General features: G+C 40.3%; 2 protein-coding genes across 3 annotated transcripts in view; one reads left to right on the plus strand and one right to left on the minus strand.

Moving 5' to 3' along the window:
• Positions 1-16,356, minus strand: NDUFAF7 (NADH:ubiquinone oxidoreductase complex assembly factor 7). 2 transcript variants are annotated; one of them, XM_029232462.1, is made up of 10 exons: positions 16,080-16,356; positions 15,609-15,772; positions 11,625-11,705; positions 10,547-10,657; positions 6,702-6,915; positions 5,836-5,894; positions 5,039-5,149; positions 2,332-2,475; positions 828-1,001; positions 13-298 (listed from the first exon to the last, which is right to left on the minus strand). In XM_029232462.1, the coding sequence occupies exons 1-10, from the start codon at positions 16,129-16,131 to the stop codon at positions 83-85; spliced, it is 1,326 nt and encodes a 441-aa protein (XP_029088295.1). In that variant the 5' UTR covers positions 16,132-16,356; the 3' UTR covers positions 13-82. The 2 variants fall into 2 exon arrangements, with proteins under 2 accessions (XP_029088297.1, XP_029088295.1); XM_029232464.1 differs by lacking the exon at positions 5,836-5,894 and having other exon boundaries at positions 1-298; positions 6,856-6,915; positions 16,080-16,193.
• CEBPZ (CCAAT enhancer binding protein zeta) overlaps positions 16,224-17,134 on the plus strand; it is a 22,357-nt gene continuing 21,446 nt past the window's right edge. Inside the window, exon 1 of the mRNA XM_029232458.1 lies at positions 16,224-16,428. Coding sequence (XP_029088291.1) covers positions 16,273-16,428 — 156 coding nt within the window. The 5' untranslated portion in view covers positions 16,224-16,272. The remainder of the gene's footprint in view (positions 16,429-17,134) is intronic.

Consider the following 17,134-nt stretch of genomic DNA (forward strand, 5'->3'; position numbering starts at 1 on the left):
TTTTACCTGTGATATATAAAATGTGTTCCCTTTATTCTAGTTTCTTAGGCCAACTTGGGAGTAGAAAGTCCAAACTGAAATATCACCGCCAAGTAAGTTCACCAAACCCAGCTACGGGTGATGGAGAGGGTTTTGACTGACATGCATTCATCTGATGATTTCTACCATGAAGTCTCTGATGAGGTATCAAGGCAAAAAAGTTAAATCTTTCTCCCATCTTCGTAGGATTCATTAACATATCATAGCCCTGAAGTAACTGCTGCCTCAGTGATGGCTCATCTGATTTATCTAAAAGAACCTGAAAAGAAAAAGATTTCTTAGTGAAAATAACCAGGAGAAAGGATTCCTAGTTATTTGCAGCAATACTAATGACTATTAGCTATTCAATAAAACAGTGCTTAAAATGTAATTTCTGATCATCTACCTTAGAATCATGGTGTGTTTATTAAAGACACAGGTTGCTGTGACCCAAACCTATGGATTTGTATGTTTAGCAAATATTCCCAGGTGCTTTGATCTACACTGAAGGGTTAAGATGTCTTCAAAACAGTTGTAAAATTCATACTCATACAGGCAGTCAAGTTTTCTTAACAAACGTGAATATTATTTGCAAGTCTTCATTTTACCTCAGAAGAGATGCATGGAACTTACCAGGCTGCTCCACCCCCAGGCTGTCTGGTTACACTGAACCCTATACTACTGAAAAGACTGGAATACCAAGGATCTGACTAATAACAAGAGCATTAAGGCCAAGTGAACTTAAAATATTTATTGAAATAGTATGAAATTAAAATATTTAATAACAGTGAAATAACATAAATCATTACCTTCAGCCGGACATCAATGCCCATATTTCTTAAAAATGTTTGCTGTTTTATTGGACCCAGAGAAGCTACTTTCCCCTGGGACATTCTGCGCAAGTAACTGAAGTCCACATCAGCTGTGAGGTCTGCTGTTCCCGGGGCAATTAAGACATCATGAAGCCTGTGGCCACAAAACCCCTTGAACATAATTTTTTAAATGATGAGTTTTTGTACCTTTATGGTTATCATTATCAAGATTAAAGAAATGCTATCATTTTAGTACATTTTACATAACAACTGTTAAAAAGGAAAATATAGCCGATATCAGTGGTTTACAAACTCTTACCAAATAGCACCCTTTCTTCAAATGAGATGCTATGTGGAAAACCCACTATAAAGTGCTATGTTATAGTGCCTGAAGATGCTGCCTTTGACAGTTGTTTAAAATTTTCATTAATGCCCATGGTAATGAAGTATAAGAGAGAATTCTCCAGATGAATTCAGGTTACCAGAACCTAGATGGTGTTTTACAAAGTGTATCCATCAACTATATGCATCAGAATCACCTGAGAGCAAAGTGACTATACTCCAATAAAAATTATTTTTAAAAAAAATCACCTGAGAACATGTTACTGGACTCTACCCAGACCTAGCAAATCAGAATCCTGGAGATAAGCCTAGAGAATCAGTGCTTAAAGAAAAAAAAACTCTCCAGGTTTTTCTTTAAATGAACAAAGTTAGAAATTGAGAAACACCGATCTAGAAAATGACTTAATAACATCTAGTTAAATGTATTTCAGTATACTTTAATTAAAGTATATCGAACAGAATTGATCATATTCCAAGACAGCGGTCCCCAACCTTTTTGGCACCAGGGACCGCTTTCGTGGAAGACAATTTTGGGGATGGTTCATGTGGTAATGGGAGCGACGGGGAGCAGCAGATGAGGCTTCGCTCACTGGCCTGCTGCTCACCTCCTGCTGTGCGGCCCGGTTCCTAACAGGCTGAGGACCACTAATGGTCTGAGGCCCAGGGGTTGGGGACCCCTGTTCCAAAAGCGTAAGAAAGGATGTTTAGGAAGGATAAAACAATACATCTGGAAAGGAAAAAACGTGTTGAAAATATGACAGAAAAAGTTTGATTACAGTAGCTAGATCAAATCTATAAAAAGTAACAATGTTTTTTTAAATGAAGGAGGGGAAATTTTTAAGAACTTTTAAGAAAATCTTTCAATTTGAATTATTCAGATGCTTACTAGGATCTATGCAAACCTAGGTTCTGCAACTTAAGGAATAATGCAGACAATCCAGACCCTGTTCAAAGGAGAGGTGGACAGTAAGATACAGGGTTAAGGGTAATTATAATAACATGGATTAATTATAAAATAATGTAATACAACAGTGCTGAGCACTGTAGAAACCAAAATAAGATAAAAGATCTTCAGTGAGCTTCAAACCTAACAAATGACAACTGTAAGTAAACTGTACCAGTTAAATTCTGATAAATCATGTGACTGAATTATACATACTCTGAAGGTATCTGTCTTAGTTCCATCATGACCATAATCAGCAATCAGGGCAGCACCTCCAGTTACTGAAATGCGTTGAGAAAGTTCCTGAATAATAACACCAGCATCAGGACACACTTCCACGTGATCCCTTGTTTCATCACACTAGTAAGGGAACAGTTGAATCAAAATACATCATTCAAAAAACCTGTTTCCTTAGGGTTTTTCTACAATGAGCATTTCTTAGTTACAATAAAAATAAATTCCTTCTCAGGGCTTCCCTGGGTGGGCCAGTGGTTGGAACACCATGCTTCCACTGCAGGGGGCGCATGTTCAGTCCCTGGTCAAGGAACTAAAGTCCCGCATGTAGCACAGCCAAAAAAATTAAAAAAAAAAAAAAAAAATTTTTTTTAAATAAAAAAAATAAATTCCTTCTCAATATGAATATGTTGTCTACACTCAACTTTTCACATGACATCCTTTCTATTATACAGAACTCCTTGGTTCTCTGATATCCATTCAGTTTACAAAGATATTTTAATTTTAATGCCTTTTATAGAAAGGCATATGCCCCCTCAACCCTCCAGATGGCTAAGAACATTATCATTTTATTTATGGTGATTTTACTTCTGTATCGTAATTCATATAAATATATTCCACTGGGTTGAAAACATGGAAAAGGAATTTTTGTCTGCCTAGAACAGTGTCTGACACATAAGGGACACTGAAAAGTTGTGCTGGTGGAACAAATGATATAAATCCAATATAACAAAACAGACCCTATTAAAGCAAGTATATCTGCCCTCTTTGGCGGGAAAAGGTACCTCAACGATATGCCCTTATCTAGCAATACCAGCTTATAAACTAGTGTCAATGTACCTGAAGCCCTAATTTCCCAAGATGTTCAACTAAGGGTCCTCAAGAAGTACATACTAGCTTAAAACGTGTATTGACAATGAATAGTAATTCTTACCAACTGGACTAGCAGATACGAAATTTCACTAATTCCTATGATAATGAAAAAAATTTTTTCCTCATTGTGCAAACGTACATTAACTGTTGCTCCCTCCTAACACCTAGTACAAGTGAAGTACTGACCTGCTCTGATGTCTCTGCCTATAATGGCACAGGTCTAAGAGGTACACAGTCACGCAGACTCAGCCCTTGAGTCTCACCTCATCTACTGCTTACTAGAGACAAGTTACTTAACCTTTCACAGTCTATTTCATATACTAGGCTTATTGTGAGAGTTAAATGAAATAATAAACCACTAAGCCTCCAGTGCTATTAAATAAATTACTGTGGTTTGACTATATAAACCATGGGGTCAGCTGCTTCAGGCATAAGGTGACACGACTCAGCGTTCCATGCTGACATTCTTAATATCCTAGACTGCTCTTCAAGACAAGAGATTCCATTACCATTTGCTCCATCCAAATGAGAGGGAAATCATCACTCCCTTTCTCATAAGTGTACGCTGTTCAAGTGAAGACCTAAATACAATGAACTCCCAGGGGGTTAGCTCTCAGTAGCTTTATGAATTTGTTTCTCACTCAGGTAAATTAGCCAGAGTATGAAAAAGTAGAAATGCTCACAAGCACTTAGGCTGACATTTTAAACTTAAGCTTTGCAATGAAAACTTAATTCATAGGTTTACGTTTAAAAGCTCTTCTGCTTTTAAAATCGATAACTTCTAAGGCAGAAATTCTTAGTTATGGTCCAGAAAGTAGAAATCATCTTTTTCTGAGCTCGAAAAAAAGGGAATAAAACAGGCAATCTAAAGCTCAAACATTCCTGAGAAGTACAGGTGTTTTGAACGTTTAAACTCAAACCGAAGATACACAGGCTCTTGCAATTATTCCTTGAGGACAATAGAAAGAAGGAGTAATCAAATTTTAATTTGGGTGGAAGCATGAGAAAAAAGGCATGCTCTAATAGTAGCCCAAAGAGAGTGATAATACAACTTACCTAAGAGAATTAAATGAGAAAATAGAGTAACAGGGGCTTCCCTGGTGGTGCAGTGGTTAAGAATCCACCTGCCAATGCAGGGGACATGGGTTCGAGCCCGGGTCTGGGAAGATCCCACATGCCGCGGAGCAACTAAGCCTGTGTGCCACAACTACTGAGCCTGCGCTCTAGAGCCCACGAGCCACAACTACTGAGCCTGCACTCTAGAGCCCACGAGCCACAAATACTGAGCTTGCATGCCACAACTACTGAAGCCCACGCACCTAGAGCCTGTGCTCTGCAACAAGAGAAGCCACCAATTAGAAGCCTGCGCACCGCAACAAAGAGGAGCCCCCACTCGCTGCAACTAGAGAAAGCCAGCGCACAGCAACGAAGACCCAGTGCAGCCAAAAATAAATTTAAAAAAAAAAGAGTAATACATACAAAATATTCAATAAATATTGTTACTTTACACTGTACTACATTGTTTTCACAGATACATAACTTCCTGTCAAGTAGACAATATTGTCACCATTTGATAGAGAACTGAGGTAAACAGAGACAGTCAGGGACTTGCTGAGTAAGCACTTACTTTCTTATTACATTAAGGTTACACAGCTAAGAAATGATTTGAACCCAGTCTCCTGACTCTAAATCCTGTGCGTTTTCACTATTAATAAAAAGCACCTTTCATGTTACAAGGAACTCTAAAATACTAACTCAGAAAATAAGACTGAAGATTTGGTTGGCAATAAACTAAGAAAAAAAAAATTATTCCTACTTGTATGAAGGCTTCTGCTGGGGTGGCACAAGGCGCCAAAACAAATCTCAGTTTATCAGAAACCTGTGGATCAATATCAATGAGTACTTCTCGCCATCCATGTGGTGTTTTCTAAACACAAAATAACACATAAAAACAAATTTTTGCAAGTTCTCAAAATTGCCTCTACCAAAATAACTTTTCTCCTCTTATCATATACAAGATAGATAACTAACATTTACAGAGCACTTTACCACTTAAATTATTTAAAGGCATTACTTCATTTCCTTTTAACAGTATGAGTAGAATGACAGATGCAAACTATTAATGCTGTTTAGATAAGAAATGGAGGAGGAAATAAGCAACATGGAAAGTGCCCCCAAAATGGAAAACAGACTTAGGAGGACTAATCAGATACTTCTCCAACAAATTACTACATCATAATATACACTCTTAGCCCGACAAGTTACCAGTACATGTGCATTACCACCAAATCTTAAATCTCCTCACAGAAAGAATGAAGAAAATTTTTAATTTTTGGAATTTAAAAATAGTTGCTAAAAAGTAATCCTTCATTGCACTACAGTGATTTACTATCTTACATTCTTATACATCTTTATCCCAGAAGAATTAAGAATCCTTAATATCCTAAGAATTAAGAATTCTTAATATTTCACTTTTGCCTTTCAATTATTTATATTCATCAAACTTCCAGATATCGCTAACTTCAACAATAATTAAACACCATAAATGTTTATTCTTACAACATAAGGCCCTTTGTTATTCAATTATAAATGTGACTTCTTTCCCATCAATACCTGAAACTTATGCACAGGAAGAACATCGAAAAATTCATGTGCAAGATAAAAGCTGTACTCTATTTAAAAACAGAAGAAAAAAAATTAACATTTCAGCATTTTCAAGGCAATCAATTGGTTGTTTTGAACATTAACAAAAAGGAAATGCATAGTTCTTCGTAATGGAACTTGTGATGCTTCCATAATTATAATTTCCACAGAATCACCCACCTCTTCATGGCAAACCTACTGTGCAGAACATACATAGGAACAATTATTACTATTCCCATTTTCCACATAGAGGGTCAGAGAGCTGAAATATCCCAGTTATCAGTTTAATGTTTTATTCATCACCAGGCCCAAAAGAAATCAGAACTCCAATTTGTTAGCTGGAAAAGGATTTGAATTTCCTAAAATCATCCAAGACGCTTAAGGCCAGGAATGGCTGTGGTGCCTTGGCCAAGGTCAGACCACCACTTTAGGTTTGAGCTGGGGCTCGTCAATATAACATTCTTGAGGAGTGAAGGGATTCTCCTACCACCCCTTGCTTGCCTCTAGGCAAGTAAGGATGATCAAAAGATGAGATAATTAAAGTAAACTCTGCTTCCTTCGGGCCCCACTGCCTTGGGCTACTTCATCATCAGTACTATCTGAGGGGTAGGGAAAAAATAAAAAGTACAACCGAGATCCATGTTTTGGTTTTGGTTTGCTTTGGTTTTTGCAACACCACATGAAATTATTTTCTAACACAATGCTGTTCTCTATAGGTAAGGGACTTGGCAGCCCTAACTCAATCTACTACACTGCTCTACAAGGTTGTGGTCACCTATCACTACCGTGAGGGGTTGTGATCAAAATTCTTTAATTAATCAATGTAAAATAATTACCTTTTGGAACATCTTGCAGATCTCGGTACCAGGAAATTGGAATTCCAGACTTAGTGACACCTTTCATATATACTGGGGATCCAGCATTTCGCTCTAATAGGACCTTCTCTTCAGTCAACGTTAATGCTTGAATCTCACTTAATTTTTGGCTCACCTCTACCAGATGTATTGAAATGTCACAGTTTTTCAGCACAGATGCAAGCTGACTGAACACCTAAATATAAAAAGAAGAAGAAATTGGTAAAATCTTGTTGAGTAGATTTTAGGTTTTCTAACCATTTATCTCAATAATTTGCTCATGTCACAGCAAAAGTAATAATTGGTTTCAGAGAACCTCACACAAGTCACTCTCCAGCAGTCTATGAGCATCATAACCTACCGGAGTCATTAAACATAGTCCATATAAGAAACAAACAGTACATAGTACACAGTACAGTTTGGTTTCCTACTGATAAAAATGAGAATTAGGACTAACAAATGAAAATAAAAGCTTTAGCATCCAATAAAAACAATGATTCAGATTAGGGAGTCTAAAAAAAGACCCAAGAAATAAAATGTATATAGCCTTGATTTTTTTTTAACTTTGAAAAAACAGATTTATTACTTATAAGACCTGAAAATTATTATACACATCACACCTGGGGCCACATAGCAAGTTCATGGGTAAAGAGCTAGCCTTGATTTTAAAAAGCTGCTATGGGGGCTTCCCTGGTGGCACAGTGGTTGAGAATCTGCCTGCCAATGCAGGGGACACGCGTTCGAGCCCTGGTCTGAAAAGATCCCACATGCCGCGGAGCAACTAGGCCTGCGAGCCACAACTACTGAGCCTGCGTGTCTGGAGCCTGTGCTCCACAACAAGAGAGGCCGCGACAGTGAGAGGCCCGCGCACCGCGATGAAAAGTGGCCCCCACTTGCCGCAACTAGAGAAAGCCCTCGCACAGAAACGAAGACCCAACACAGCCAAAAATAAATAAATAAAATTAAAAAAAAATAAAATAAAAATAAAAAGCTGCTATGAAGGGAGTATCCCAAAGAGATCATTGACTAGTCACTGATACAGCAAGTAGGGCCCTAGAAAGTGATGCGAAAGTCAAACTGCTGTATCTCAAGTGATTAGGCCAGCAAACCTTGGGCAGCAGGAGGCTGTGGCAACAGCTTGAAAAAAAATAAAGAAAGAAAAAAAGAAAACGAAAAAGCTGCTATGCCTACAAAATAGTCTCACCCCTGAAATGATCAGACTGTATCCACAAGAAATCAGATTTGAATGGCACTAATTACTTGACAGTTTAACTGAGATTCTTTCCCATTTTCAATTTCTTCTTAGCCACACATATTTTTTTGCTACTGTAAACATGAGGAAAAAAAGGAATATACTAATGTTTTATCAGTATCTTAATGCTAAAAATTCAATGCCAATTGCATAAAGTACATCAATATTTTTTTCATTTGAATTTAATACTCACTGGTGATTTGCCTCCTACTTTTGAGACCTGAATATGCAGGTACAGACTGATTAGGACAAGGCGACTTTTCCAAATTTAGTTTTGAGATGAAACTATACATAGAAAAACTTCTCCCCAAGAGAAAAATCCTTCAGAAATATAATCAAAAATAAAGTCTGTAATTACACCTTTGGCTATTTCCTTTACATTCCTTTAAATTCTTTGGCTTTTTAAGAGCTCTCAGGACTTGATCTAGGGAAGCATCCTTTAGACATTTTAAGAGCTGTGGGTATAGTTTGGTGCATATAGTTTGGAGCACGGAATTCAAGGTAGAGCACAGAAACAAGTCTGGTTGTGAACATCTTGTACTGATAAGAGGGTAGCTGCCAAAGATGTTTCCGCAGGGGAATGATAAAGCCAAGCATTTTCTTTCCAAAAGACAAGCATAAAGAATGGATTATGGGGGACAGGGATTAGGAATTTGGGATTAACAAATAAACACTACCATATATAAAATAAACAACAAGGACCTACTGTATAGCTCAAGGAACTATATTCAATATCTTATAATAACCTATAATGGAAAATAATCTGAAAATATATATATAATAACTTTGCTGTACACCTGAAACACTGTAAATCAACTATACTTCAATTTAAAAAAAATTTTTTTAAGAAAAAAAGAGCTTTGGGCTTAATTTTTAAAGTTCTTGAAACAAAATATTGTGTGAGAATCTTATTAAATATTTTATATTCAAATGACTTTGCCAATTTAAAAAGATACAAAATAGAGCCCTGGAAACATAAATCAGTGGGTTACCCCCACCACCAAAAACATACAATAAGGATTCTTATTTGTCAGATATTTGTAAATTTTCTTTGAAAAAAAAAAATCCTTCAATTCTTAATTTCAAGCAGAAATCATATAGCATCAAGAAATTTAAATTTCTTCTTTCTTTCTTTTTTTTTTTTTTTTTTTTTTCGGTACGCGGGGCTTTCACTGCTGTGGCCTCTCCCGTTGCGCAGCACAGGCTCCGGACGCACAGGCTCAGCGGCCATGGCTCACGGGCCCAGCCACTCCACAGCATGTGGGATCTTCCCGGACCAGGGCACAAACCCGCATCCCCTGCATCGGCAGGCGGACTCTCAACCACTGTGCCACCTGGGAAGCCCAAGAAATTTAAATTTCTTTAAATTGAATATGCATTTTTTTTACACTGATTTGTCAGGTACACACAAAATAAACTCACAATTTATTTTGGAACATACAATGTAAGTAACTTTGATGTTAGTAGAATATGCCCAGTAGCTATTCATACGGGTTGTACCAAAATATACTTACAAGCAGTACATGAGAGTTCCCCTTGCTCCCCATCCTCACCAACCAAGGTCTGACAACCTTGGTGTTGTCAGACTTTCTAATTTTGAGGGTACAGGGGTTACTCACTGTGATTTTAATTTTCATTTCCCTGACTAGCAATGAGTCTGAGCATCTTTTTGTTTTCATTAGCCACATGGATTTCCTCTTTTATGACAGGCCTGTTCACATCTTTGGCGTGACTTTTCTGAGTTATCTGTCACCTTCTTACGGATTTAAAGGAGATCTTCGGGGCTTCCCTGGTGGCGCAGTGGTTGAGAATCTGCCTGCCAATGCAGGGGACACAGGTTCGAGCCCTAGTCCAGGAAAAACCCACATGCTGCAGAGCAACTAAGCCCATGGGCCACAACTACTGAGCCTGCGAGCCTAGAGCCCGTGCTCCGCAACAAGAGAAGCCACCGCAATGAGAAGCCCTCGCACCACAACGAAGAGTAGCCCCAGCTCGCCGCAACTAGAGAAAGTGTGCACAGCAACAGAAGACCCAACGCAGCCAAAATATTAAAAATAAATAAATAAATAAATCTATAAAAGAAAAAAGTTCTTTATGTATTCTAACTACCAGTTCTTTGTTAGTTATATGTGTTACAAATAACTCCTCCCACTTTGTGTTTTGTCTTGTCACTTTCTTTATGGTGTCTTTGAAGAACAAAAAGTTCCTAGTTTCTTTAAAGACAAAAAAGTTCTTAATTTTAATGTATTTGAAGTTATTAATCTTTTCCTTTATGGCTTCTGCTTTTTATATAACGTAAAAAACTCCCTACTCAGAAGATGAATATATTCTCCCATAATATCTTCTAAATGTTTTATACTTTTAGCTTTTACATTCTCCCCTCACCCCCATTTTTTAAGATTAGAAACATAACAAGTAATGATTCATTATATTATTTTGACATTACATTTTAGCTGAGAAATATGAGATTAAGGAGATAAGACTGAAAACCAAGGAAATCAACAAGTTTTCAAACTCAGTCAAAAGTAACAAGGGTCAGGTACCTGAGACTTTAAGACATTCTTTTATTACTTACCCTCAAAATATCTCCCAAGAGGGTACCCCTGCCTGGGCCCAGTTCCACCAACTGGAAAGCTGCATTTTTTCCAGTGGCTATCCATTCACTGATGAACCATATCCCTAGGAGCTGTGACAAGGAAAGAACTACATTCAAGCATTATAAAGCATAAAAGTATACCACAATATAAAACTCTATGTAAATAGACTTTACGCCAGAAGGCAAAATGTTTCCTAACAACCATACACGTTATTTAACATGTTAATATATGTATATGCACACAGGAACTTCACTGGGACTACATTACAACACACACCACTTAGGAAGCTTAATAACAGAAGAAAACACCTAGTTAAAAGGCAGCTCTACTATAAAAGGTCCATGACACAGATAAGAGGATATCACTTACCGAAAGGTACTAGGATTTGAAAGCAAACAGACATATGAAATATGATTCTGCCATTTCTTCATATTCATGTAATTTCAATAATTACATGGCTTTAAGTCATAATTAATATTTTTTAATCCCTAGATTTTTCTTCCTTTTGTGTACTATTTTCTATTTCTAAAGTGATCAAAGGTTATATATGGAAATAAATGAACTAGAATTCCTGAAAAGAATTCAAAGTTCTTAAGGAGACTTCTACTGTAAATACAGCTAAATAAGGGGTATAGGCTATAGAGTGCATTTTGATTCCACTAATTCCTCAGTATTTTTAATCTTTTCTCTCTTCCTTCTTGAGGGAACTCTCAACCTTCTTCTTCACCTTGCCTGTTGTCTCTCTTTGTCTTTCCATTCTCATTTTTTCATCTGGTTCTCCTCTTTTCCAACACCTTCTCTTCCATTTCTTTTCTTTTTCTTTCCTTCTGGCCTTTGTATCTCTACATTTCCTTTTCTACAGTAAAGTATAAACCTTTCAAATGTCCTCGATACCTCTATTACTCTCTATTCCTTCAGTATATAAACGACTAAAAAATTAAAACTCGATGAATCACCGAAAACAAAGCTGTAAAACACTACTGTAGAATACTACTACTTGATCTACTCTCAAATGTTTGATAATTAGTTTCTTCTAGAGTTTACGTTGGATATTACCTCCCCAAAGATCTGACTTATTTCAGGTGAAGTAATGAAATCTCCTTTTTCTCCTAGCATGTCACGGTTCACATAATAGCCCTAAGTAAAAAGAAAAAATGGAGAAAACAAATTAATTTTCAAATAAGCTTTTTAAAACACCCCTCCAAAATCTCACATAATGTATACAATGAGATAAACAAGTTATTTCATAAGAAAGTTCTCTCTTCTAAATAAGCAAAATAAACAGCGTCTTTACGTAAATTTTACAAAGTAACAGTCATTTTGCAGAACTGGTAGAAAAACAATCACTCCTTGACTACAAAGGCAGAAGCCAAGCAGGGCCCCTCTCCACACTGCACAGCTGCCCTCCCTCTCCTGCCTCCACACAAAGACCCTGGCTGCCCCCCAAGCCCCTCGCCCAACCTCTCCCACTGTGTTTCAAATCAGCCCTGCCTGCTCTTGAGGCTGCTTCTTGACCTGGGTGCTGGTGACACGGGAGTGTTCACTTTGTCAAAATTCATCAAGCCGGGGCTTCCCTGGTGGCGCAGTGGTTGAGAGTCTGCCTGCCGATGCAGGGGACACGGGTTCGTGCCCCGGTCCGGGAGGATCCCACATGCCGCGGAGCGGCTGGGCCCGTGAGCCATGGCCGCTGAGCCTGTGCATCCGGAGCCTGTGCTCCGCAACGGGAGAGGCCACAACAGTAAGAGGCCCACGTACCGCAAAAAAAAAAAAAAAAATTCATCAAGCTGTATAAATGTGATTTTGCATTTTTCTATGTGAATGTTATATCCTAATAAAAAGTTGATTTTTTTGTTTGCTTTTGTTTTGTTTTGTTTTTAATTTGCCCTGCCTGGCCATACATCCTTGCCATCGCAAATGTTCTCCTTTCTCCTCTCCCATCTCTCCCTGGCAATCTTCTACTCAGTAAGACTGAATCTGCTCAAATGCCATCTTCTCTGACCTCCTCCTCCAGCCCTCCAACCTCAGGCAAAACCGCATGCCTCCTTTTCTAAACTTATTTCTTTATATATCTAAATTCTTCACCAGAAGGATTAGTCATTTGGAGGACAGGACTATGTCTTATTTACCTTCATATACCAAGTTTTAGCATAGTGTCTAGCCTTCAAGAAACACTCCAGAATTGTTTAAAATTTCCCTATGCCCTTCAAGCCCCTTCTTCTACCAGCTTACTCTCAGCAGGTGACCTGGGCTCTGGCCCACACAGGAATTAAAGAATGTTATTAAATAGACTTCCTCAGGTTCCTGACCCCATCCAGCCTCCACTGTTCCCATTCTTTCCTTGGGACTCAAAGGATGAAACACCTACACCTTCTGCTCTTTTCCAAACTTAACCCTGTGCTCTGGCTCAATCACCATTCCTCACATAGCCCCCATGGGCCAGGATCTTTCTATCACAGCTTTCTCTTACAGCTTCAACTTTTCCCCCTCAGCATTAGAAATTTAATTAAGTCACTTCCATCTTTAAAAAAATTTTTTTCACTCCATACAGCATCTCCCCTCTAGCCTTTCTCTTTCCCTTCGTAAGGAAGTATTTCATGGGTGGGGTGTGTGTCTGTGTGTGTCTGTGTGTCTGTGTGTGTGTGTGTGAGAAACAAACCACTCTGGCAGTCTAATGAACACTACAGACCCTTCACAGAATGTTTTTAAATGCACAGGACTTAAAACACACAGGACTAAATATGAAATCAATTGAAAAATACTTATCAGGCTTCCCTGGTGGTGCTGTGGTTAAGAATCTGCCTGCCAACACAGGGGACACGGGTTTGAGCCCTGGTCTGGGAAGATCCCACATGCCGCAGAGCAACTAAGTCCGCGAGCCACAACTACTGAAGCCTGCGTGCCTAGAGCCCGTGCTCCGCAACAAGAGAGGCCACCGCAATGAGCAGCCCGCACACTGCAACAAAGAGTAGCCCTCGCTCGCCGCAACTAGAGAAAGCCCGCGCGCAGCAACGAAAACCCAACACAGCCAAAACTAAATAAATAAATTTATAAAAAAAATACTTATCAAATATTTTAAAAATAAATTTGTGATATAGTGATATATATACACCTTTATAAGTGTATTAAAAAGCAAAATTGAGCTGAAGTTCTAATAAATAATGAAGTTTTGAAGTACAGAGAAGTACAATAGTATTTCGAAATATCATGATCACTCTGTTGTGATATGACAATGTCAGTGATTTCCACTGACGCTAAAATCAGAGTATTGCTGATGGTACTGGTTGCTGCCTATGTTCATAATCAGAGAAACACTAAACTTCAGTTAGAGGTTAGTGAAAATAAAAGTGTAATTTTTATTCCCATCCACGTCTACAAACCCCCTGATTTCTATTCAAGGATCCCTAGGTTAAGAACCTCTACTTTACATTTGAGTTACCTCAAGGCTTACTCCTGAAAAACCTTCTCTTCTCTAAGTATACTCTCACTGGTTCCTTTTTATTTTAACGTCATCTATATACTGATGATGACCAAATTTATATATGCATGCCCAATCTTTCTCACGAACTCCAGACTCTTATGGCCAACAGCTCACTTACTATCTCCACCTGATGTCACTGCCAACACAATGTACATGAATGCACCTCCTAAAGGTTTCCCATTGCACTAACACAAAAATCTAAATTTCATGAAAGCACTGCATGAACTGGCTCCTCTCCAAACTCATCTCATACTACTTTCCTCATCATCAAACCCTCCCACCTGCCAGTCACTGCCCTGCAGCCACACTGGTGCCCTTCTCTTCTCTGTGTACCAAAGCATTTCCCAGCTTAAAAACCTTGTGTTTCTGGATCCTCTGCTGGGAACCCACTTCTCCCAGACTTTTGCCAGGTTGGCCCATCCCCATCCTTCAAGCCTCAGCTCAAATGTACTGGCCTTCCCCGACCACCTACCTAAGGAACTTCTACAATCCCTATTCCCACCACAGTATTTGCTTTCAATCCCTATTAACCCAGTTTTGTTTGTTTTTTCCTCCCTCAGAAGCACTTACAACAATCCACAATGATCTTGTTTAATTATTTGTTTCCTTGTTTATGGTTCATTATCTCACTAGAACATAAGCGCCATGCTCCACTGTCCACTGCAGTATTCCCAGAGCCTGAGACAGTGTTTGGCACATATGGCGCCTCAATAAATGGATAAATGATGAGTGGACCTCAACTCTAACCCAGAGATGTTTGTTTTAAAGCTTCTCCTTATCTGAACTTTTGGTACATTGTAACACTGCATACAGGCATTAAAGGATCTCTTCCATTACTAAACCTCTGGACCCTGAGTCACTCCACTATATCCAACAGCAAAAGGCCAAACGAATCCCAGGATTCCAAAGATCTCATATTTCAACCCAACAAAAGGTGAAACATTCTAAAATAAAAGGACCACAGGCTTTCACCAAGTGACTTTGTAGAGCAGACAAGGAAATGAAGGTCAAAAACCTGTGACAATGCCTAATGCTAGAACGTAAACGCCCAGACCTTCCATTCTCAATGGAATACGCTTCCAGTGCCTGCTGATGCCATCCCAACACAGCTTTCCAGGCACTAAATTCGTATTTCCTGTTGCCTATTGGACATTTCCACCTGAGTCCCACAAACACTTCAAATTCAAAGAGTTCGGACTGAACTCTTTCCTACCTCTACCTCCTCCTGAACTCACTTCTTCCTGAAAAATGACTCCAGTATCTACCATAAACCCAGGTAGGGAAGTCATCATTCCTTCATCTCATAAATCCAATCGGTTACATCGTCCCCTGAACATCTTTGTAACTTGTCCTCTCTTTAAAGCCACTGCCGCTGACTTGACCCAGCCCTGACCAACTGACAGATTCATTTATGTGTCCCCAGGTCTTCGAGCGTGGCTCTTGCCCTGGAAGGCAACTGCCAGGGCTGAGGACCTTCGGGGTCCTCTATGAGCATATCCTTCTGGTTCACACCTCGCAGCGCAGCTAGAGCGGGCCTGGTCCCCGGGCTCCCCGACCCATACCTTGGCTGGGTTGGTCAAGACCTCCTTCATGTACTCGGCCACGGTGATGGGACCAGTAGACTTGATTTTGTACGTAAGATGCCGCAGCATAGGGGTCACCGGGTTGTTTTCTGCCGGCTCATTCCCGGAGCTGAAGTACTTTCCTCTCCAAAGACAAGTAAAGACTGTAGAAAACACACATTAAACGGCATTCATTAGAAACCTTAGTACTGGCATCTGCACAGCAGCCGGAGTGATTTCAAAGCGGCTTCGTCAACCCTTCACCTCGGCCAAAGCCAGGAAAGCGGTCTCGGGCCCTCAGCACGCCCAAAGGGCGCAGCAGGCACGCGCTTGGCCCACGACCACAAGCCGTTTCGTGTCTGACGCTGGACTCCAGGCTGCAGCCCAGAGCGCCCCGGAGCCCCCTCAACTGGAGAAGGCGCCCCGGGCGGTTTTCGCGGCAACGGGGGCTCGGACACCGCAATTGCTTACCTGCGCGCACGGCGTACAGCCGCCCAGCGCCTGCCGCAGCCAAAACGCTCATCCCAGACTCCGCACGCAGCTGCCAGCCGCCCGTAGGTAGGGAGTGCTCCTATTTCCGGGGGAGGACACGCCCCGTGCAGGAAGTACGTCACCCGGCCAAGCGGAAGGAAGCTTTGGGCCGTGCGCTTGAGCTTTGCTTGCCATGGCGGCTACTAAGAAACCTTTGGAGTTCCACGCCAAGCGGCTCTGGCTCCCGGAGGAAGCGGTGGAAGATCCGGACGAGGACGACGAGGATGCTAACGATGAAGCCGACGATGGGTTCTCCCTGCAGGAGGTTTTACGGCTCGGAGGCACCAAGGTAATGGCCTTGGACTCCAGGAGAAGGGAGACACAGGCGCGTGGAGTGGTCCCGCGAGTGGCGCGGGCAAGTGGCGCGGCAGCCCCCGAGCTGCAGAGTGGGAGGGCGTCGTGGACCCAGATCCCAGTTTCGAAATGTGCTCGGTGCGCTCCCCGCACTTCTTTCCCATTGCTCTTTGCAAGAGAAAAGTTTAGAACTGAATGTTTTTATGCCGTGTCTTTTCTTAGAATGTAGGCGTCATCTCATTTTATTGACGTAGTATAACTGGTACTCCATCAGGTCGGAGAGGACTGACCTTTTTTTTTGGTCCTGACCTCGTGATATCAGTGTTTGGAGCCCCACTGGTATTGGAATTTAACTTCTATTCTCACAAAGTACACCCACACGCTCAGTTTACGCCCAAGAAGCTCTCTGCGCTCTTGGAATTTACATCCTAATTAAGGCAAAGAAACAGTAACCAAACTTTGGAATACATTGTATATCAGACGCTGAGTGGAGAAAATTAAAACGGGGAGGGAGGATAATAAATGGAAGAGGCGTTACAGTTTTAAACGAGGTGATCGGGGGACCCACCCCCGAGTTTTCGAGCAGAAAATTGAAGGAAAGAAGGGAGTGAGCCTTTTTGGTTTTGTAGTTCCAGGAACAATAAAAATAGTGCAGGTGAGGTGAGAGGAGAGCAGTAAGAAATGAAGTCAGACATGAAAGC

The sequence above is a fragment of the Monodon monoceros genome, unplaced genomic scaffold (genome assembly GCF_005190385.1).
Source record: "Monodon monoceros isolate NGI ecotype Baffin Bay Population unplaced genomic scaffold, NGI_Narwhal_1 Super_Scaffold_19, whole genome shotgun sequence".
Lineage (NCBI taxonomy): Eukaryota > Metazoa > Chordata > Mammalia > Artiodactyla > Monodontidae > Monodon > Monodon monoceros.